Below are 25,380 nucleotides of genomic sequence, written 5' to 3'. Positions count from 1 at the left end.
AAATGATATAATACTCCTCCTGCACATCGAGCTCGTCTTACATATCTGACATGTTCGCAATTGTCAAGTATATGTCACCTTCATAAGCTGTGCAGTCGCCAGGATATACACATACACCATGTTTGATCCGTTTTGAAACATTAGTCCGTGTGGAAACTATTTAACACCGGAATAATGGATAATACTATTTTAGCCTACATGTGCGGTGGAAACTATTTTATTGTCATGGTAACTGGTTTAAAACAATTAAGATTTGGACGCTGATCGTAGTTGCCGTAATATAAATAAAATAGTTCAAGCTTAATATCACGTCCGTGTTGATCAAGAATATGTGATCAAAATGGCGTCCAATCGGACAAATGTTTCAAATAGTTACATAATTAATAATACCAATTGAAATATTTATTATTTTTGTGTTGACAGATCTCATAGTTTTTTGAAAAAAAAACAATGCGCTGCATATGTGTTAATATTTCGTGACGTATACGATTTTGCAACTTTTCCTGACGTATCTGTCAAAATTTATATACTTGTCAAGATTTCGTGACGTATTTCGTAAGATTTCATGGCGTACACCGCTATTTCCATTTGATTTGAATTACCCAGTAATATTATTATTTCACATTGATGTGCGGGAATGAATAAAGCTCAGCGGTCACGAAATGCAAATTCCGTACATCATACATTGCGGCCAAGCAGAACGCTCCGTATTTATTTTACAATTCAATACCGGTATTCCATTCCATTAATCTGTTATTCGTCGTTACTACATGGGGAGAACAGACTAGTCATTAGCGCCAGTCAATACAGTTGGCACGTCTTCGTAAATACATGCTCCCCTTGCCGAGGAACACCGTGCCAGAGTTGACATTCGCTGCAGTTCGCACGTCTATCACGCAGTTTGAACTTGAACTGCCCATCTGGTTGCAGTACAACGATCGCGGGGGTGAGCGCGGAAGATTCCAAACTGGGAAATGCCGCGCCTCCATAGCTAGCTAGCCAACCCACCCACCGCCCTCTCCACTGAAATCGCGGCGATGGTTTGCATAAGCCTATAGAGTGTTGGACTGATTCGCTTTAGACACGACTAATTAACATCACCAAAGCGTTAATGAGTTCCCTGTGTACAGTAGACTCATCGCCGACCACATGAAGACCTTACTTCCCAGCTATCGGAATCACGTCATGCACAACAAACATTTCCTCGAATCGACACAGCGATTACAAAAAATAACATTCCCAAGCTTGTGCCTTGTATATGCAAACATTAATTCTTTATTTTATTAAATCCTCTTTTATAATATAATTTTCCGTCTTTGGTCCAAGATACCTTCCTTGGACGCAGAAGAATTGTTCTGGATAAATACAGAAAACGAACAAAACAGAATGAATATATAACAAGTTTTGCCGATTAAAACACTAGAAAAATGTGTGTTTTTTCGGATTATAAAAGGTCTGTCCAGCAGTGAAATTCTAGCCACACGTTAAATACGATATCACAAATCTCAAAACGCTATATACTCAAAATGGTTTCATACTACAAATGATCGATCTAAGAAAACGACTACGTGGATATGTGTATTTAATATTTCATAGGCGAAACATGCAAAGTAAAACAACAAACATATATATATATATATCAAAATAAAATCTAAATCAGATGTTATTATACTACTTGTATCTACCATACTCATAAATATATTATTTTGATTATTATACCACCTTTCCAAGAACCGAAAACGTGAAGTCAAAATGGCGCTTTTTCGAACACTTGAACAAAACTTGAAACAAAAATATAATTGTGCGATTCATGTATAGAAAATACTAGTATTTCTGTGTGAACCAACCCATCCAATATCATGCTACACACATTAACACAACACGAGTACAATAAAAGTCAATCGCCATCGTCCAGAGATAAGAAACAGAAGATATCTTTCTCACGCACGATGTTGTTCGCTCATTATTGATGTAGAGGCGGCAAAGATAAATACGGAGGGACTTGCGTTTACAACAGAACGGCAACAAGCGCGAGCAGACTTCGATGCATGACTTCCTGGCTATTTTGTACAAAGTTACAGCAGCACATTTGTTGTCGATTAAAGTGGAGAGTAACTACTGCGAGGCAGTCAGATGAGACCTTGTTCTGGTTCCTGCTAAACTATCTAACTATTCTGTGGCCACACATATCGCAGTCTTCACGACGTTCGTAGTCATCTAATGTACATTTATAGTGTAGGATTTCAGCTTATCCGATTTTTGTTAATTCCTGCTAAATTCCCCCCGACTCTTACCCATAAAGCTTATCACTATATTCGCATTATAAGTTCTACGTCCCAAAATTAAAAAAAAAATATATATAATACCCAAATTGTCCAACATACCAAAGTATATTCGGTTTTGCGATAAAAAAAATTAAAATAATGATGTCTGTTGGCGGTGTCTATGCAGCGCAGAGTCATGCCGCATGGCACGATGTAGCCACTTAATCGCACAGTACATTTGGAAGTGCCTTATCGGTTCTTGAGTGGATTCTGGCTCCAGAATAAATTGAATTATCTTTTATCCGTGGGTGCAAATGCTCTAGCACTGTTATTGTTTGTGTCTCATTTCCAGCCCACGTTCGACTCGCTCTTTACATCGAGCATTTCACATCGTAGTAATTCGCTTGTGTGACGGTTACAGAACCGTTCGGTTGTCCGGCGTGGTTAGTCAGCATGTATTTCCGTTCGCAGATGCCGTGTGGATCGTTCATTGTCTGTGGCGACTGCATATTCCTCATTCCTAAAATAAAAAAATAGGGGGAAAAAAAGAATCGGAATTAAAGACTTATGTGATCGGAATCAGGAAAAGATACAAGTAAAAACTATGGCAGGCGGAAACTGCGTGTCAGAAGATAAAAAACAAAACAAGAATAAGTGAAGTCAAAAGTCATAGTGAAACGTGATTTTACTGGTGACAAGTTGAACTTCCACACTTCCACAGCAATTGCAGGCATTTAGCGCGAATACTTTTGCACTACACTAGCTCCTTGTAACGCAAATTAAATAATAGTTCATTAATAACACCTGGGCCTGTAACTTCGTGAAGCCACTCTACTGTAATTACAGTTGCTCTACAGATACAAAACAACATGAGCGTTCATTTTGGTGTCAATGCGATGGGAATTGGGTGCAGTTACTTCGGGGAATAGCCCAGGGTAATACATCTATGTATATGAAGATATGTTTACTACGATTGTAAATAATAGGAATATTGACGGTTATAGCATTGACAATCAAGAGATAGCCAGGAGAAACAACTGATGATAACGGGCATACACGATGACACGTTTATGACAACCTTGATAAAGAACGCTTCATGGATGTGGTCAAAAACTAAGGAAACTGGTATCGCTGTTTAAAAGTGTCTCCGTCGCTGTTACGACTCGGCCGCCTAGCTACCGTTTAACACAGCAAAGCCGGCTTTACAACAAATAGCTCTCTTTTCTCAGCGTAACATCGATTGGATTTCATTGTGTAATCACAATCAGTGACTTTAACTGAGAGAGCCCCTAAAACAACACATGCTAACACCATCCCTATTGAAAAGGCCATGTCAGGCCACGCACGCACTACGGTAATCTTCACAATTTTTAAATATATACAAAACTGTTCCGAACAACTTTAAACAAATACCGTGATTAGTCCTGTGGTTCATGAACCCAACACGCTTTGGTTATATAACTATTTCAATATATATATATAATTTTAATGTTATGAATTCCAAGTTACAATTAATATTCCTGAAATATTTCTCGCATTTCTCTGGTATTTATCGTACGTCAATTAAAATACGTGACAGTGACTTGTGACAGTGACTATGCCGACCATCACCGTTGCTCTCTATCTGTAATCAAGGACACTATTCATAATTTCCACCGTTTTGTTTAACAATTTCCTGTCCCTAGAGGTTGGGTCAACGGGGGGTACATACTTAATATACTTTGCTCATGAACCTGATATCACGATCTGTGAGAGGAAATTGTATACATGTATAGATTATTTTTTTTTAGAAATTATTATTATCCATTTATTATTATTATTTAATCGCAGCTAATCCACATACACGATATATTTATTCATAGTTTAGGGTCACTTCTGAATAATATTTGTGCGGTGGAATTTTTGAAACATGGTCGAGCTGCAGTGACTTTTCTCGTATTTGAATATATAACTTATCGTATCTTAAATTGTACTGAATCGCATTGGTTAGACTTCTCACAGGGTGTACGTGTCCCCGTGCATCGAAATGGTAGCACATAGCGATGATTCAATGCCTTTTTTTTACTATAGTGGTACTAACAATTGCAATCCGGCTATGATAGGCTAATTCTAGCAAAATGTTCGCAATGTGTTGGTTATCCTTTCAAAACAATATGCACTATTTTATTTATTTTTTTGCGCTCTAGTTCTGGAATTCGAAGTTTTCTCGTAAAACCATCATTTAGGTCATTAATAAGGCAGAAGAACCCGTGTAGATTTTGATTGAGAACATTGCCCGCGGTCAAAGTAGTGAACATGTTTAGTTAGGGATGACTTTATCTAGGGGCGTGATAGAGACAGTTCTTATTCTCCACGATTGCATCCATGGCACCAGCCTGACGACTTGACAGTCGTTTCCAACATGTGTAGCTTGACATAAAAATCACGTCAAGTGGCAATTCTAGGTGAATTGGTGAAATTAATGGCTTACAAAGGAAAACACTACGTGACTTTCGGTCGAAATACTTTTAATTGCTGGAATTGGTCGTTTTGTTAGCGCGGGTTCCTGACTAGACATAGGTATCATCATGCGGCTTATATAGTCGCCACGGCGATTTCGGTATCTTCCCGAGCAATGCCAATGAAAGCATTGTCTTTTTTTGGCGGATGCTTGTATTTGATGCTGTTATCGTTACATTGGCTGGTCATTCGATTTGAATGGAAGCAGTTCATTATCGTATAACGTTTGTTTCAAGAGTCTACCAATATGAGCAATCAGTAATGCCGGTGTTTTTCACGAACAGAGAACCGTATATGATCTATATATAAAAACCGTCCAGAGAAACGCGACTTTGTTTAAACGTTTTATTTTCGACCTGATGCCAAACGTCAAGAAGAAGCGAAATTTTGACAGTTCCGTCAGAATGTGAGAGAAAGCACTCCAGACGCATTGCCATTAAGCTGGGAGACTCGATACACGTTAAAACTGTCATTCTTGTCGAATTAGTTTACAGATACCTTCTGATTAATCTATTTTCCTTGTGCCCTTTGTCATGATTCCATCCATCCCCTTAAAACGCACCCGACTATTGAGATGATGTTCGGGTGTTCACGCACTGATATTGACGCTCGGATTCCTCGTTTAAGAGACTGGTACACTGATATTTGTTTTCACATTTATTCTGAATATCCCCAGCCACTGGTGTGATAGACAATGCGTAGCTAAACATCCAGTTAATATAACTATGATTGTATACATCAGCTCATTACAATACATGTTATACTACTAGAGTATAACAATTTCGACACGCGTATTAAATATATAAACAGAGATTTCTTTTATATCTGAAAAAATAGTTTATATATGCATATATATACATTTGTATTTAAGACACAATGACTTGTTAATCAGATTTTCAACTTTATCCGACTTGCTGAATAGTCTTCGTGCATTAATAAAATTGAGGTGAACGATATTACATAGCCCGTAGTTTGATTCTCAGGCAAGTCCAAATTTACATAGTATAGTTGTTAATTAACAGAGTTTTCCAGGCCCCAGAAAATTACTCATGAAAAAGCGAGCGTCAGGGTCCATTTTTCATTTGCTGTGATTGGCATCAAAATAAACAGATGATTTAGCTGCCCACACACGCCCCCCCCCCTCCTCTAGCCCACAGCTGGTATTTTCGGCGACGGTGAGTAACAATGATTTGACACATCGGCAAAACGCTGAATCATGTTCGTTTCAATTTCAACAACTTGTGGGGGTACGCACCAAAACATGATGTTTTACATGATGAGGGGAAATCGGTTACCTACATGTTAACTAGCGCCGGTTAATCATTAAACCATATTTTTTGCCAACATCATAATTTATAATATAGTCGTTACACAATCGTCGCATTAATACAGGCCAGGGTATAACGAATTCCGTATCGTATTCCCTCCGTAAAATGGAACCCGTTTCGAAAAAAATCACAGCCGCCGGGGAACTACTGCAGAAACCCAACACTGCTTTCAATTACATTTGCGGTTTAACTGTATGCTGGGCGTGTTTCGGCGGGGAAATATTTCGACAGACACGGAACGGTGGAATGATTGTAGCCGTTTTATATTGAGTTAGGCAACCCCTGCCATGTACTAATAACTCCGAATATTAGCCATGCTGACATTCTCGTGTATTTTATTTCTGTGTCGATTTAAGCCAGTTGTTATCTTAACCTCCCAATCTGAAGCAGGGAAACCTATCGCTACCTACTTTTTTTCAAACTCACTAAACCTTTAACACCACATGCACTTGTCCAAAATAATAATTTTACGCAACTCTCTGTTTAATTTTTAATTCGCCAAGCAATCGCCTCGCCGTTATACGGAAAGAAATCGTAAAAAAACAACATAGTATACCAGGACAATTGCAATTGGGTTTTTCTTATTATTAGACAAATAGTATGAAATTCGAAAAGTATCTTTTATCGCAGATAATACGATTTGTTGCCGTTTAATCGAGACTGATACATTTTAATTTACGCGACAGTGATCACTTAACTCAGTTTAACAGAACATACTGAACCGAACACCGTGCCTAGCAGTCAGTGGGCCGGCATCTCAGTGGCTGTTATTTCTGCATAATTGGCCGTAATTTGTCCAAACAAAAACAGACTTATGGAAGAAAGAAATGCATAAAATATAGTGAAACTCAATTGAATCAATGTCGGAGACGGTCATAAAAAAGTGGTAGGTATCACTGTCTGTCAATCTTCCAGTGTTTAGTCCGTTTCTTTTTACGAAGTAAATAAAACGTTGGCAGGAATTTATTCAAACTGGCAAAAAATTTGAAAACATGACCTGTGTATATAAATATACACGGCACTATGCCGAATAAATTACACTGTTGAAGTCTAGAAGAGGAAATTTTATAAACTTTGCTAGCGTCTTGATTGACTTGGGAGTGTGTTAGTTTAGTTTATTGAATGTTCAACGAGTATTTATTTGTCAAATTACTCTGGGTAGACTTCAGAAGACAAGAGTGTCTTCGAGTCGTGCAGTCGCGCTATAGACGTTGGTGGACGACGGCAAAACACAGGGGCTACTCGTAACCGCATCACTCGTGTGAGTATATTACGTAACCGTATTTTAAGCTTTTGAGTATATCAGTGATTACGAACACATACACGCACAAAACAGCTGTTTTCATATAGCAAACAGCTTGCAAGTTATATGTGTACTTTACCTTGGTGCTTTTTATGAGTTATGTTTTTAAACACGTTAGTTCGAAAATAACGACAATTTTTAACAGAATTTTACAATTAATTATTAATTAATTCGAATGATGTTTTACATGGATAGGGTACAATGGTAAGTGCTTACCTGTAATATGGTCGCTCGTGTCGGGATTACTTTGGTGCATATATTGCGCTTGTTCTGTTGCGGCGGCCATCAATTGGATAGGGGTAGGTGAGTTCGTTGGACTGCAGTCCATCTGTTGCTTGATGTAGCGTGGCGTGTGAGACCAAGCAGAATGCATGCCGTGATTTTCCATGTTGTTATGCGTGTATACCGTCGGTATAGTCGGCGATGTGTTGTTTGGAATCGCACCGTAGTCTCCGATGTCTCTATTCGCCAAAGAGCAGCTCGCCATATAGTTGACTCCGCCGCCGGACGTGTGATGTGTAGGTGTGGTGATATTGCCGCTGACGATCGGCGATGTAGCCATCATCCCCATTGCATCGGCCATTCCCTGAGAGCCGTTAATATTGTTCATTGTGCAACTCATGCCGGGAAACGTTGGCGAGGTTGCCGCGTTCTGGGGCCCAAGCATATCGAATGTTGCGCCGGGATACATTTGTGGATGACCGCCCATGTTGTTCAGCATACCGTACGGTTTTAAGGCCTGACACTTTCGCCGGAAACCTCTCGGCCTACGCCTGAAGGATCCTTCCTCGAACATGAACTCACTTGCTGGATCGATTGTCCAGTAGTGTCCCTTTCCAGGTCTGCCTAGTCCTTTGGGTAGCTTGATGAAGCACTCGTTTAGGGAAAGGTTGTGACGAACCGAATTCTTCCATCCTTGATAAGGTCCTCTGAAGAACGGAAATCGGTTCATGAGAAATTGATAAATTTCGCTTAAGGTCAGTCTCTTGGTGGGTGAGCTCTGGATCGCCATTACTATAAGGGCAATATACGAATAAGGCGGTTTCTCGTGGCGGCGGACTCCAGCGCTGCCTTTCTTTGGCGGAGTGGCTTTATCTGGATTCGCAGAAGGTGTTTCGGGTGTCTCTTGGCCGGTTTGTTGCTGTAATTGTTGGACATCTTGCCTCTGCTGGGTCTGCTGTGTCGGTGGTTGCGGCTGTATGAGTTGATGAACTTGGGTCTGCTGTGTTGCTGGCTGGTGGAGAAGCGGTGGCTTCACGTCAACATCGGTCCCGTTATTAGACATGACACCTTGCAAGATAGTCATGGGAACTACTCGAACACGCCAAACAGTTTTCTAACAACGATCAGAAAATAAAAGTAATGAACATATAGTTAGCCCAAATATACGTACGTACTGTACGTGGACGATGAACTTCAGTGTTGAGTATATGAATCGGACGGTCGAACTTCCTGGTGTTGACGGTTGACGTAAATATTTGACAGCGCAACTTCCTTCACTATATAACTGCGCGTCAGTTGAAACAAAACAACAAAATATCTCTATACATAAGACAGGACCAACAAGACTTGGACGAAACAGGCTGAACGAGGAGACAGGAGCACATATGACGATGTTGACAGTATGGAAACTGAAACAGTACTGTAATAGTAGGGGTTGCCTGGGTGTAAATTGGTCACTCAATCTGAGAATGAGAACGAGTCTGTTGCGAGGTAGTGCTAAGCAACTGTCTGTTATCTCGACTAGCTTTGGACGGCGTGAACAAGTAGTGACCACCCCCTGTGCTCGAAGAGTCTGGCATTTTATTTCGAGGGGTGGGAGGGACGATTCGTGAAAGACAGTAATCTGTATTACGGTCCCCCGGATTAACATCATTATATAGTTCACTCGCTGCGTGTCCTTATTAGGGTCGCTTGAATCGATAAATATATAATGTTCACTCATTTCCTTTCATATCTTTTTTAATTCGTATGGGTTATTTTTTTTTGCCCGTTTCACTTTCTCCACCGGACGTTGAGCGACATCAAAAATCGTGAAAACTGAACACCCCTGTGTCTAGTAATGGAATCTCCCATTCATGTAACTTTTTTACCAGGCCGTAATTCGTCGGCAGGTGGATAGTGATAACAAAAACAATATTTTGAACTTTATTAAAATTACTGCCATGGTGCATATGACTTAGACTAATAGAATCATTTCCAGTCTAGTGACCAACTTTATCCAAGTGTTTATAATTATCGACTTTGGTGATATTGCCCTCACAGTTTAGTACAAGTACGGTATCCCACGTGAGAAGTGCGAACAAATTGTGTCATAATATGAAAACGGTTCTTATCTGAGGCAGATTTATCTTCCATCATTTTTTTTTCGCGCTACTCTTCTTTTTATCAAATCGCTATGCCCTCATCACTGAGAGGCCATTAAACGATGGAGTGGACCACCAACTCTGCAGTCGCTGTTTCAATCACGGAGCTCATTGACATGTTTTATGGGATGTAGCATGCTCGGTTAGAAAATGCTTCATGTGTGACGTCACGATCCTCAGTGTCCCTGATGTCGATACTATAGCGTGATAGGTCTGGACGTGTCACGTGATAAAAATGGCGAAAGTGAGAATGTTACCCAACAGAATCGCGCAAAATGAACGTCATATTTCTATTTTTTTATTTCCCCGTGCACGTTGAAGAGAATGATTTACGTGTATTGAGCGAGTGTTGCTTCACGCATACCACCGACTTATTCAGTCATTTTGATTTGTTTTAATGTGAATTAACATTGCACGCTTGAGATAAATAAATGATCGGGACGTAGTAGTGCCTTGAACCACATGAGAGAAAATGTTCCCTTTAAAATTTGAAACTTGAAGTTTGAAATTCTTTTCCAATGTGCAATGCTGCCTCGAGCCAATTATTCTTAAAACTCCTTTTACAGAAATCGCTATATATTTAATGACAACCTGATTCGAATGTTATGAATAACATGTGACTTCGTTAGTTTGCACCACACTGATACAAGCTAATCAGCGGCGGTGTCAGTCTTATTCAACACATTTACAACTTTTTAAACGGTAGTTGGAGACGCGTCACGCACGCATGTGTGGTGTACGTCCACGAGTAAACACAGCACTAGCGACGAGTTCTGTATCGAATGATGAAAACGTGTGATGCTGCCAACTGAATGCAATCTCAGAAGATGTGGAAGATGCGTGATAGCATATACACATCAATTAAAATATGTGAAGGGACAAGCGGGTTAAAGGTTATCGGCCGTGACTCAACAGTCATTGGTGTTCGTATTGTTCTGTGTAATTAGAGTTGGCGTTAATGTAGCCAGGCGGGGCACGTCAGAGAGAATTTCTACCACACACAGTCAAGGCTCGGTTTACGCTTCTAACGGTCTCCATTGGCTCGTATACGTATAGTTAAATTTTGTATATTTTTCTGAACCTATAAGTCAAAACGATATCAGCTCTCATTTACACACTGTGTACAGGGAGCCATCGGTCGGTGTTTCTATAGCGACGGCTTCTACTATCATACCCATCTTGTGGAACTTTAGTCGCGACGAATCTCGGACATTTCGCGCAAAAAATATACCAATTTTTGAAATTTCTGAAAGCGACAACAAGCCAAGCGTTCATAAAACGTCATAATTGGCGATAATCAGTAAATGTACACATCTGCTTGAGCTGCCAGAAACAAAGCCGCCAGCTCCATCTCTTATTTACCACGCAAAGAAAACAAGGAGGGTTCTTTGTGCGCCACCAGAGCGTGAAATTGGAAGCAGAAAACTTGACAGTTTCATATGCTGCTTTTTATTCTCTCTGTATTTGATTCACTATGATCGCGTACCTTCTAAAAAATGACGATGTTGGTGTTTGTGTGTTTTTTCAAATTAACTTACATAATACGATGCAGCATTAACCAACAAAGTCGATAAATTCCAGCTTGGTATTCCCTCCTGATATGGTGAACAATCTTCGAATCGAGCTCTCTCCTCCAATACCCCTGATTCTGTTTTTTTTCCGTACTGTACACGATGTAGATTCGACAATGAATTTAAATGCCACCACACAGCCAGTGACTGCATTCTCAAATAATGTACGAGATATTTCAACTGTCCTCGTATCATGTTGAAGTAAAGACGGTCGAATCGATTCACCAAATATTCCTACATCCGGGTATAAGTTTGTCGTCAGATTCAACCCAGTAAGATGAAATTAAATGCGTATCCAAAAATATCCCGATTACTGAAAATGGCTATTTTTATTTGATCTAATATAATTAAAATACTAGATTACCATTGTTCTTACTTAAAACTACTAGTATTTCACAGTTTGTCATTTTGCGGTGTCATCAAAGTGGAAGGGACGGTGGAACCCATACAACCGCGAGGCCTATGCCGGCAAGTTCCAAGAATTGTGTACGTTTTCCCCCATCATTTGCAACAGTTTACGTATATCATTAAACGAACTACCATTTCCTTTAACCAAATAAATTGTACAAAACGCAAGAAAACGTCCATGCAAAAAAATGTCAACGACGGCCTATGCGTTGAGCGTATATCACTAATTATGCAAAACAAAACTGTTTTTATTATTATTTTTAACAGTTTTTTGACAGCAATATCATCGATAATCGGTTAAAATATATACAATATGTCGTGGAATTTTTAAAAAAAAATATACACCCTAATGATTTGTTTATGTTCAATTTTTAGACTTCAACATTTTAATGGTTTATTCGTGAATAGTTCACCAATTTATTCGTCTGGACACTCACTGTGTTGAGTAAGCTTTCCGATAATTTGTTTCGGGTAATCTATTAAATACACAACCTTGTTTATTTTAGTGTCCTAATAGTTTACCTCCGTGGTGTTTTAGTGTCCCTCACCATGCTGGCTGCTGTCCGTATGGATTCCCCAGCTGACGGGTCGATACATATGGTCGTTGTGTAAACGTTTCTCAACAGCTTGAAGAGATTGCGACACCCCAAGTTCGTTATCTTATCAATATTCGGCTGCTTTGTTTCAATATCTTAATGGGTCACACGTTTGACTTTAACGTTCTGATCTAGCGTCAACTGCGAGACAGCCGGTGGTCGTCAGGGTCAGGTTACGTAACATCACGCCGCAACATGATTCCATCAAATGTAAAACGGTCCCTTGATCTAGTCTAGTATAGTTTCTGAGCTAGTTTTGAAATGACATTGACGTTGGAATTTCCGTCGAAATTTGTTATTTTAAATAGTATCAAACATTTGCAAAAACTGTTACAATGGAAAGTAAATTCCGTATAGTTCCCTAGCAACTTGAAGCTAGGAACATATACGTTATTTAAGCATGAGTTTAATGCTTGAAGTTTCCTTTCAGATATTACAAATGTTCAGCTACGAATGAATTTAACTAGGCTCAGTCCTAGATGCCATTGTCCTAAATGGACACCGGTAGTCTTAAACAACTTGTAGAACTTATTAAGATGTCGACGATAAAACACATTTTATTATGAACTGTCAAGCTTGACAAGACTGTATGCAATTAACAAAGCAGGGAAAATGTTACACATTTTAGAATCAGTAATAATAATAATAATAATAATAATAATAATAATAATAATAATAATAATAATAATAATAATAATAATAATAATAATAATTATAATGGTTTTATTAATGTGGATTTCTGCTTTATTATATGTGGGCAGAGTGTCCCATGTAAACTGGGCAAAGTGTATTTCATCTTTATGTTTTGTTTTTTATGTAAATTTATTGCATATTTTAGAATTGACTGCTATACGGCAACCGAGGTGGCTCACAACATGGCATTTTATAAAACCATTTTTACTATTCATTTTAATTTTTTAATTCCTTTTTAAACACCATTTTTGGTTCTGAAATCGATTTTTAAAACCCACTTTCGTTTCTGATATCTGTTTTCATTTTAAAAAACAATTGTTTAAATCCATTTTCATTTTCAAAATCCATTTTTAATTTCAAAATCCATTTTCGTTTTTTAAATCCATTTTCATTTTCAAAATCCATTTTCATTTTTAAAATCTGTTTTCATTTTCAAAATCCATTTTCATTTTTAAAATCCATTTTCTTTTTTTAAATCCATTTTCATTTTTAAAATCTGTTTTTGTTTTTACCTGACTAATCCGTTTTTATTTGAAAAATCCATTTTCACTCTTTTGTTGACATTTGAAGTATAGGTATATACGTATTTTTTCACGTTGAGGCAAATTTTCCACCAGAATTTACATAAAAATCGCTGTTGTTTCCCGCCTATCGCCTATTATTTTTTCACTAAGATTCTCACGTGTTTTGTATATCATTTCAACTTGACCTCTTATAGTGTGTTTTTTATTTCCACCAGTGATGTTTCCTTGGTAAGGCTTCTTTACGTAAGTTATTCTTCAGGCTATAACTTTATCCGTGGTTCCGCGGCGATTTTGGTCCATAAAGTGTTCTTGGCTTCATCGGTCGGCTTACACTTTGGCGTTGAATGCATTTGTGGTCAGGCTTGTCCACCGACGACGCTGTCTTGTTTACCGACAATACCCTACCCGGTACCAAAACGCAGCAAAACCACAGCTATAACTTATTCTAATCAACCTTGGAGCTCTCATTTTATCAGCTGTAACGTTGATACTCAGATTAGAAGAAGTTATAGCTGTGGGTCTGCTGTGTTATCGTACCGGATAAGGTACTGTCAGTATACAAGGCAGCGTCATCTGTGTATGTACAGGCATTCCACGCCACAGCGTAAGCCGACAGATGAAGCTAAGAACCCTCTATGGATCCAAAAACGCCGTGGAACCACGGCCAAATAGGTTATAGTCAATATCATGGAAACGCCACTGGTGTAAATAACAAAAATGCCAGAATCCGAGTTATAATTCCTAGTCACGCAGTATGAGGTCAGAGGGCGAGATCACAGGTCAAAGTGGAAATGAAAATGGATTTTGAAAACGAAAATGGATTTTAAAAATGAAAATGGAATTTGAAAATGAAAATGGATTTTAAAAATGAAAACGGATTCCAAAAATGAAAATGGATTTAAACAATTGGTTTTGAAAATAAAAACAGAAACCAGAAACGAAAGTGGGTTTTAAAAATCGATTCCATAACCGAAAATGGTGTTTAAAAAAGGATTATAATAAAATAAAAATGAGTTTTCAAAATGTAAATGAATTGTAAAAATGGTTTTATAAAATGCCACGTTGTGAGCCACCTCGGTTGCCGTACACAGCCCTTACCCCACTTATTCAATTAAGTACAGCTACATCAACTTACTACTAGTACAGGATTCCATTTTATATTTTATTTATTTTTAGTTGTTTTTTAATGATGGGGCTCGCCATTTGAATAAATAAATAGGAGCTGCATACATTACAAATCAAACTGAATGCGGCATTGTTATGTTGTTGTTTTTTTTCTACATTTATTCTGTTTTGTGTGACCATTTTTATCTTCTCGGAAGATTAATTGTTGATAAATATTATTATTATTATTTGTTTCTGTGAAACAATTAATTAGAAATTGAAATTAATAAATTAACTTTTAAGATTTCAACATGATTCCGAGAGTGGAAACAACTAGTTTGTAATGTTAATCCACTATTACTACTTCTCGTGATAGTTCTGTCAAACTAGTGGAGTGGAATCCCGTTCTACCACAGGCCACTACACTTGTACCTGGTAGCGCAACGTTGTTGTACCGTGTCATTCTACTGTGGTGGTTGACCCCCCCCCCCCCTCTCTCTCTCTCTCAGGCATCGAGTGCTTGGACAGAAATCATTCATGTCGTAACAAGTTCTGAGCAAATATTTGTAATTATCGCTCAACTTTGTACTGGTCATGAAATGACCTATAGAATATCAAACAAATGATAATCCAATCTCAGTGACTTGAAATAGCATTGTTTGTTATGCAATGTACTTGTGATCTATTCAAAAACCGATGAGGTTCATGCATGTTTCGAGCTGGGTATACTCTAGTAGTCCATACTTCAACCTATGTCGGTCGAAGAAAATGATATGGATACGACAACCATGGGGCTTTTACTTAGATGTCCTACACCTGGTTGGCATGTTTCAAGGTCACATTAATTAAAAACCCACCAGACGAGTGTACACGGAAAGTCGTTGCTATGGAAGCTGATAATCATGCTCCAATTTTGTTGTTTTACCGCAATGGAGATCTGGTCATAATGGATATGATTTGTTTTCGCCGCAATCAATTGATTGCCTTGACATTTCCGACAAGTTCCAACAAAGTTACCTTTTATGTTGAATCCTCGAATACCAGAGAATTATTCTGATTTATCTTGATGTGTTATTTTCAATAATGATACATGGAAATTCAGAATTATATCATTTTTTGATTGACCGTAACTGAGGCAGCCGTGTATACAGCAAAGTGCGTAATTATTTCATATCGAAAGTATTGTACATTTTATAGCGTGCATATATACATCGTTTTGTTATTTCTGTTGTCGTTGTTTCATCCTCACTAGAAATAAATACATGGTTATACTTATTTTTCGTGATAGATTGGATAACAGAAACTATCAATGTTTCCATCTACCCCGTCCGCGATAACCGTGTTCTCCAAATTGTGACGACAAAGTGTTATCGAAAGCTGGAAAGATACATTCATGATTTATTGTCCCAAAAGGTCGTGACTGTTTCTCCAACTAGGAATTAAGCTGACCACTGTTTATGACCACCGCACTGCAATTGAATGCCATTTCCCTTCGACCAATTTAGATTTCATTGCCCATAGAGAGTAATAGAGATTCAACTGTGTCTGATTTGACATGTGTAAATTTTATTGTATTAGAGGGATTTGTTTTCGAAATAACTTAAATTCAAGTTTAAGAAAACACAGATTTAATATAATCCACAGAACAACCCACATTATCATAACATTGAAATGCCCCGAATAACACTTATGTCGAACAAATTGAAACCGAAGTTTCTTTTTTTTTTTACTATTTCTCAACAATATGACCTTGTGGTCAACAGTCTATGATTCTACAACAAGCCTGCGTCCGATTTTGTTTTATTTATTGTTATTGCTGTCATTCTGTTGTCCATACATCATATTATTATAATTGCATATATCCGTGACGTCATCACAGATTCTCGCTTTGTTGATTGTGCTGTACATTCAAGAACCCGGTAATGTCGCTGCGTTCATTGAGCATTGAATTCATAACAAAACTGAAAACACACTTTCTTCCAACAATGAACATTATTTCATCATTATTGTGTATGAAATCAAAACACGTGGGGTTTTATGAATGTTTCTTGTACTCTCTAAAAGAATCATCTTTATTTTTCGCATATAATAAGTAAGAAATACACTGTATGGTTCCAGCTAGCATTGTCTCAGCGGCGTGGCGAGGCGACGATATTTATTTCTTATCAGACATTGAACAGCCTCGCTCAATATTGTAATGTGAAATATAACGAATTGACAGAAACATACAAGTGTTGTTGTTTTTTTCTTGAATCGAATAACTTTGTGTTCATCAGTATCGCACAACGCACTATGATCGGGACATCTGGGTTGGAATAATCATATTTAATCACGAGCTAAACAAAACGATGTTATCATGTTCGTACTAACATAAATGAAACTTTTTTTCTGGGACGACTCGCTGAAAAATAAGTTAATTTAACCGACGCACACAGACCATTGAGTTAGTGAAACTCAAGTAATTCATACACAACTCGAATTAATCGAGACAAGACATGACCCGATTCCTTTTTGGGCAGTCACACGAAAAGAAAAATAACCACGTCACAGATTTGATTTCTATTTTTCTTTTATTTTCCTTTCCGGCCGTATTCAGGGCAATTTCTGTGTTCTGTTGCTGGGTTAGTAACTCGTATAGCTTTCCCACCATCTCCAACCAAGCAACCAAAAAACCGCCGCCTTGTCTTCGTGCACTGACACGGAAAAAGTTGCCCACGATTCCAAAATCAGCCAAGTGAAAGAAAAATGCCCCCGAAAAAAAGTCGAGTATAGGGTTAAGATATTCAATTAATTCGGTTACTTAATTCAAGACGTATTCCCTCCGGGCAATGGTGATGGTGGTGGGGCGCGACCGATAAGACTGATCCCCGAATTAAGTGAATCAAGGACGCTCGATTTTGGACAGTCTCCCTGATTCGCTAAATTAGTAAAATTTTCTTTCGCCCTCAAATGAACGTACTCGACTTTCAGGCCTTGCACTCTTATCCGAAGGTATCCGAAGCTAGAAAAATTACGTGATAGGACATTTTCGAATGAATATGGTAATCCCAGATAAAATTTTTGATACTCAAAAATCACACCTAATTTCTGACGTTTCGTATCACCGGCTAACACGACCCGATTACAGTGTGAACCGGGAACGATATGAACTGGACGGTTGTGTACGGTACACCGTTTGTTTCCGTTTGGTAAACTCTCATCCGATGACAGATTCGCGGGAATACGTGCAACTAACCCTCATTGGCTTCAGTGACTTGTTGACTGTATCCCGAAGTGCTTTTTAGTTGCTGCATAACCCAAGGATTGGAACACGTGCACACACCCAATCTCCAGCATTCTCTGTATTGATTCTTGTGATGAAACGGGTCTCGACGCTCGCAATATTTGCAGTGGCTAATTTTACATAATACTGATCCCGGGGCTGTTTTCTTAATTCTTATCAATAAACAATAAATAAATAAATATATAAATAAATATCTGTATATATATAAAGTTCAATTTAATTGTTACATCAATCAGTCCGGAGGATGTGGTGACAGTTTTGACAAACAGTAAATCTACAATATCCTCTACACGCGTACTAAAGAGGAAAATGGATCTTTGTTGGTCAGAAATACAATTTATTCATCGCCCACGTCTCTCCTCGACAGTCTCGATGTCGCCGATACCAGAGTAGCAACGCTCCCCAAATATCTTAGAACGTAAAGGGATAATCAATTACCACATAAATTGGATTGATGTAGGGGAGTAAAGTTCAGGACCAACCTCGCTGTTTCCTCACAAAAATAAACACTCTGTGGAAAAGCGTGTTACAGTACGAATATCGGCCGTCGAAAACGAACCATCAGAACACATATCAAATGTTCACTATCTTCTAGCCCAAACGCGAACGCCATTGCAGATGTGTTCCCCGTTTTGCCAGTTTTTGTTCTTGAATTGGTGATATATGAAGACAATGTGGATGTGGAAATTACACACAAACTGTTTAATTTAAAATAATCAATTATCGAACAGTATTTACGCTTCAGTTATTTTTATAGATCACACCAAGTTACGCGGTATTTTTTTTAACTTTTTATAATTGCAACTGGAATACGTAATGGACTGCTAAGATTGTATGAAGAACCCAAAATACACTAACGACGTAGCCATTGGCGATGGGGTGTAGTACTGAAAGAGGGGTGTATTTGCGAATGACGGGGTGTAGTACGGCGAGATGATGTAGTCAGAAATTAGAAGATGTAGTCTGGGTATAATTCTGCAGGAAGGGTACATCCGGGTTGCGGGAATGCAGTCTATTGGTTAGATGAGAATGTGTTCACATACGCTGGAATGAAGGGATGTAATTCGACGATGTAATCCAGATTGAGGGGAATGTAGTCGAAAATGAGAGAATGTAGTTGGGGGAGGGGTGTCGTCTGGGTGAGGTTATGTGGTGCGGAATCTGGCAATGGTGTCTGAGATGAGGGGAATGTAGTCCAGAATGAGAGGATGTAGTCGGGAATGTCGTCCAGGACAACAGTCTTGGACAAGAGGATGAGGTCAGTGATGAGGGGTATGTAGTACAGAATGAAAGAATGTGCATGTAGTCCGGAAGAAGGTGTGTAGTTGTTTGGATGAAAAGGTACAATCTGGAGTGAGGGGTGAGCTCCAGAAAAAAACGATGTAGTCGCGGATGATGGTATGTCGTCATGGAATAGGGAAAATAGTTCGGGACAAAGGGTGTATAGTATGATGGGATGAGGTCCAGAATGATGGTATGTAGTAGTGAAACTGGGGTGTAGTTGTTCGGATGAGAGGGTATAGTCTGGGACGAAGAGAGGTACAGGAAAACATTAGGCTGATGTAATCTAATACGAGGGGGTGTTGTCCGAAATGAGGAGGTGTAGTCAGGAATTGGCAGTGAAGTTCGGTACTAGGGGATGTAGTCTTACATGAAGGGATGTAGCCCGTGACATGGGGAAGTGGATGGATACAAACATCGTATGGGAAGTTTTTGATAATATTGAGTTGAATGTCTATATAGGGAATTGTACTTGTATAGTTATGAACCTACATTTTATATTGTAATTGGCGATACCTTGAAACGTCACGGTTATTAGGGTCTGCAGTGAAACAAATTAATATTATTTTTTTGAATTATGCTGAGTCTAAGTGGTGAATTTTAATTATAAAACATGCAATAATTATATAGAAACAAATTAACAGGAGATTTCGTTCGCTATTAATTGTATTTTATCTTGTACTTTGTTGTTTTGCGCGTGGTTCGTTTCCATGGAAACATGTCTGTCCTATATGACATCGAATGTTACATGTTTTGTGATTTATCTTATTGTTTGTTGTTATTGTGATAAAAAACAATGTAATACAAAAAAAATCAAGTATGTCGGGCAACAAAAGTGTAATGTTGAACAGTTCCGATAAACGATTCACTAAAATCGAGGGGTCAACAACCGCGCGCGATGATCACGAGATGCATATCCTCAGGCTGTGTGTGCCACAATACATAAGGATGAAAACAACGTCTAATTTATTGAGAATTGTGACACATGAACAGGTGGCGGTCTACAAATTAGTAGTTTTACGACTAACTGCGACATCTGTAGCATGGAGGAATCATCAATGGTAAATAAATAAAAACTAATAAAATGGTGTTTTGAGTACTAATCCCGGGCCGGCAAATCCAAAATGTGGACAGTGGTTGTTGTAATGATATGGTCGGAAGTGTTAAAAAAAGGAGAATCTATTAAACTTTCAAAATGAGGTTGTTAAAAGTTCTCCAATCGCATAGCAAAACGTTCACTCAACCAACACGTGTGCTGTGCATTTCTTCTAATGTGCCGTTGCCTGGCAACCAACATCCGCACGCGAACCAAGTCTCTTGAGGATGGTCGTAGTTTATTAATTCACACATGAAATCAGTGAGACAAAAAAAAGAAGAGCATTGAATGCGCCCGAGCTGTTCACGGCCTTTCCCCGGTTGGAAGACTGGAGACACAGGAATCATGTCTGACTCCATCCCTATACTGATTTATGATTTCGAACACCAGGATAGCGATAAATTTCTACACATCGTGACCTCAGTGTGGTATGTTTCTTTTGGCATCGTGTGCGATGTAATCAGTCTTCGCCAACTCTACGGTTGACCAAATCAGAAACTGACTATATTCTCCCTGAGTATGTTTCAGTATATTAGTCGAACGAAGAACAGAGCTCCCAATAGTCGGAATTCAGTGTCTGGCGATTATTTTCCGCAATTTCTTTTTTTCAACCTAATATCAATCAACAATTTAAGATAACAAATAATATGTTATTTAAATAACGAACGTGTGCTTCTGCCAGGGCGCTGCTACCACAACACAACGACTCCACGGCGCAGCCACCTTAACGCACCTCCAATTAACAGCATACAGAAAGCTTCAAGAAAGAGAGGATATGTTCAAGTTGATATTTTTTTTATTTGAATAAATTACTCTCTGAATAGACCTCATTACTATTTTCCAATCCTGTATGTTGCTAACATCTAGCCTCCAAATGTATTTTGCAAATCTGACCCAACTGTTTAAATAATCATATTCACAATGGCAATATGGGAGTCAATATTGTCATCCATCACGTATTTGTGTTACAAGGTGTTGACGGAACAATGAATTCGTATAATGTAGTTAGTATGTGTAGTCTACATGTCCTTTCACCACAAGTTGCTAGCAATGTAAGATAAATTTGTATGTTTTCGTAGCGTAATGATTAAAAGAAACTAAAATAAATCTTTATAAACTTATTATCAACAAAATACTTGCAAAAATGACCGCCAATAATCGATGCACTTGTATGTGCGTATTTTCAGAATTGTTTAAATTGTTGACCGAAAAAGCTGTTTCACCAGTAATGGTGGGATTGCTCTCTGAGATTCGTATGGCCCGTTAAAACGTTGTTCCACCCCACCCCCTAAATATAATCCGCAACGTATATGTCGGCAACCCTAATACAATCGTAGGTCACAACGCAACTTTATCTAATAATTACTTTACAACAAACATTTCGACCGACACAATGAGGCGGATTTCTAGCCATTCCAAACCAACCATGACCTTTTTAACTCACAGTTGTGTCAAGTCTGCGATGGATTGGAAAAAGTTGTTATAATCTTACAACTTGAATGGAAAGGCGTTGGTGCTTGAACGAACCCTTGTTAACTCCGGTGAGAAAACAGGAAAAGAGAGAAAACTAATACGTCCGTGGCTTTTCAGTTTGAGCCCTGGAGGGTAGTCAAGCGCGAGGGGTTCCCGTGTATAGTTGCTCGTTCTTTGTATCGCTTCTCTCACTCTTTAGTCTGCGGTTGTTACGCATAATAGTCTCCGAGTACCAAATTAATTGTTTTCGTCCTCGGATGACGAAAACGAGATCAATTGTCCGCTGAGAAATACTTTGACGAATGGCAATAACTGTCACTGCTTGAATGCTACGTTGCGAATCCGAAATCATCGTACATCCACCAGTTGTAGCCCTGTAGTGGGGGGGGGGGGGAATTGAAATTATACTCCATCACAGCGGTCTAAAAGACATCACGTGTTTATGTTGGTTGGCCAACACTCCAAACGCTTGCGGACCCTTTTTAGGCTGCCTTTTGAAGTTGGAGAGTTGAGTAGTGTCGGTTAGTTTGTTGTATGTTCAGAGAGAATACACGATAACTGTTTATGGAAAATAACTCATTAAATAACATAAATAAATTAAATTTCTAGTCAGTGCAATTTTAGGGGGAGACTAATCAGTTTGTCAAAAAGTGCAGCCTACAATTCTAATAGATGAACTTTTCCGATGTTGCCAGTTGATGTAGATTCATTTTAGAGGCATTTGGAGTCTTAGTAGTGATTTTGGTTGAATTCTACAAATATTGGATCTGTATGATGACCCTGTGTGTGAGAAGTGTCCCTGTGTTTCAAGTTTCACATCGTTAGTCGTATGTGGAGAGACAACTTGCAGGGTGAGACGCGTTCGTTGGTTTTGACAGTTTTGGGACGCCGTATAAATTATTTCTCAAAATGTGTAACAACATTCATTGTGATTTTGGTTACTAGGATACCCAGTTTATTGCACGAAATTAACGTGTTAGTGGTGTTCACATTATATATTGCAATGATCCCATACTAAGACTACGACAATGTCAAAGTTTAAGGTATAATGTACATACACGAACGTTCTAAATGTTATTAAAACTACGTTCACTCTATTTTTGAGTTTCAGTGTTGCGTGTCTGAGTACGTAATCACGTCAGCCACGTCAGAGGTGTCATAATAACTATAATAATCCCTGAAATATAAAGTATAAGGACAGTTCTTGTCAGCTAAATGTTTGATTAGACCAAGGTTATGACAGTATGAAACAGAATACTACGTGCACCGCAAGACCAGAAACGAGTTGAGAAATAGTGTTCAACTGCCGACGTACACCATACGTGTTTATAGCTTTAGATATTTAACATAACTCTTGAAGGGTGGTGGTAGTTGATTTCATTGTCAATGTCACATTTCAATATGTGTATGTCTGAATCTTGTTCGTTGGATACTATGTGTAAAACATACAAACGCGTCGATGCGCATGCGCTAGGAATTAATGGTACGTACATACCCAAGCTTCGCGTTCTGCACGGCAGCTTTGCCTCTATGATTAAGACGTTATTTCGAAATAATTCTCGGAAATACATTTACATTTACATGTATATATATAATAATAATAATGCATTCTCAAAGTGAGACCTGTTGTATTGTCGCATAATAATAATACAACACCCAACCATTCATGTGACGTCGTTTAACCCGATCTGTCGGTTTATATCACATAAACATCATTCAGAAAAAGTTAGATATAGAATGTGTGTGTCAACCAACCAATCAGAAAAAAAGGTTGTGTAAACAGTGTGCACTCTATGAACTTTGGAACGGTACAATATTTTGTACAATAGAAACACGCCACCGACTTTCCGAACAGTTTGGCATGTCATTGACTTTAACACATTTTGAACAAATCAAAATGATTTCAATCCACACACTTATTGTCTGGGAAACACACGTTAATCAACCGCATGAATAAACATAGGCACAACATCGCCTTAGCCTGAACATCCTCGTATACAACAGTTACATATAGGCCAGTCAGCACTCCAGTTTGCTCTGCCATGAAAACCCACGCTGTTTAACGACAGGAAACTTCACGACATCCCCCCCCCCAAGTTTATGGCATTATCTGACATTCCATATTGTTTTACGACAATATTTCTTAAATATGGCGATGGTGAGTGTCCCATTCGTTATCGCGTTTACTGTACAGTGACACTCGAATATACACTGGTGAGTGGGTAGTGTGTAGTGTCCACGCGTTCTGGAATCCGATCAAACTGACTTCAACCCTGTTTTGTTTGTCAACAGATATTCCAATCTGGTTTATTTCTACTATTGAATATTATTTACTTTGATGTCATATGACATGACACTAGCAGATGTCAAATATTAATCTGATTGAAATATATCAGATCCAATAATTATGTTTTCAAAATAACAGGCGTCTCAGAGACTGTTACTTTAACAACCCTGCTAAATTGTACTTAAAACCCATGACATATACCTGTAATAATTTCCCGCTGAGTACTCCGACCCTTTCGAAGGATCGAAAACTTTCGTTTAAGGATTTCCTATGTTTTTCCAGGATGGTGAACAAATGTAGAAGTGTTCTCAGCAAATCATAATTGGAGTGATTTCTGTCTTGAGTAAAGTTACTAACCTTCACTAGTGGAACCATGCGTGTGACGTGATGTCAAATGTGTTATTGGAAGACAAGTGTTTTGAAAATTGCCAATATTCTATTCTATTTCCGTGTCATTCTCTTGAGATATAACCAAGTGATTCCACAACGTATGACGTCGATGTCGCCCAAATTGGGGTCCGCGTCATTAAATTTGAGTCCATTGCGGTCACATTGAATGAAACTTCTATATTTCAAAAAAATTAGGCACATTTCTTCCATCATAATGGACCCAACGAAATGGGGATTGGGGAATTGATGATGCGATATTCCTGTTTAGTATTTAATCGTACTGAATAGTAAACGTTATTCAGGTGGTTTATGTGTTTTTTTACTAATTATGAAGTAGGTTGCCCTCACAAATAAATATTTAATCTTTTTGTGTAAATATTATTCCAGATATAGTACATTATGGTCACGTGACACGATGGGAAACTACTAGTAACATTTTATAAATGATAGGCGATGTGAAAGGGTGAGTAATTCAGCACGTGTTAGTTTTCAGTTAATCAAATAATTAGAGACCTTTTTTAATCTTACAATTCACATTTCCTTTGGATTCAATATTTCGAATAATCTTGATTTTTTTTTCTTTTTGAAGATTTATGTATAAATATTGCATATACGAAACCCAATAAAGAGTAACATATTATTTCTTAAGTAGTTATGAATTATAGTTTGTAGAGTTGTACTAATAAAGAATTACGGCTAAACGTTTGAATAAAAGATATTTGCATACACCAAATGAACCACCGTTACCCAAATTGATGGATGTATGTAGCGAGTGACATAAAGATATATTTGAAGGTCCATTTTAGTCATTATTGCTAGTAGATGAAGCAGGGGGGAACAAATTGGTGAATATGACGACGTAGTCTGATACTAAAAACACCGCAAATGGTTAATTATGTATCACTATTATTTGA

The 25,380-nt window shown here is 38.3% G+C and overlaps 1 protein-coding gene across 1 annotated transcript; it reads right to left on the bottom strand.

Annotated features, from left to right (window-relative positions):
• Nucleotides 1–1,250: 1,250 nt before the first annotated feature.
• Nucleotides 1,251–9,119, bottom strand: foxF1 (forkhead box F1). Its single transcript, NM_001164965.1, is given in 2 exon segments — nucleotides 1,251–2,784; nucleotides 7,611–9,119. Coding segments are annotated over 2 exon segments (1,239 nt in total). The 5' UTR covers nucleotides 8,701–9,119; the 3' UTR covers nucleotides 1,251–2,635.
• Between the last annotated feature and the right edge of the window lie 16,261 nt (nucleotides 9,120–25,380).

This window comes from Saccoglossus kowalevskii, chromosome 6 (genome assembly GCF_978046115.1).
Source record: "Saccoglossus kowalevskii chromosome 6, keSacKowa6.1, whole genome shotgun sequence".
Lineage (NCBI taxonomy): Eukaryota > Metazoa > Hemichordata > Enteropneusta > Harrimaniidae > Saccoglossus > Saccoglossus kowalevskii.
Note: the sequence above shows the minus strand (reverse complement) of the source record. Positions and strands in the feature narration are given on the sequence as shown.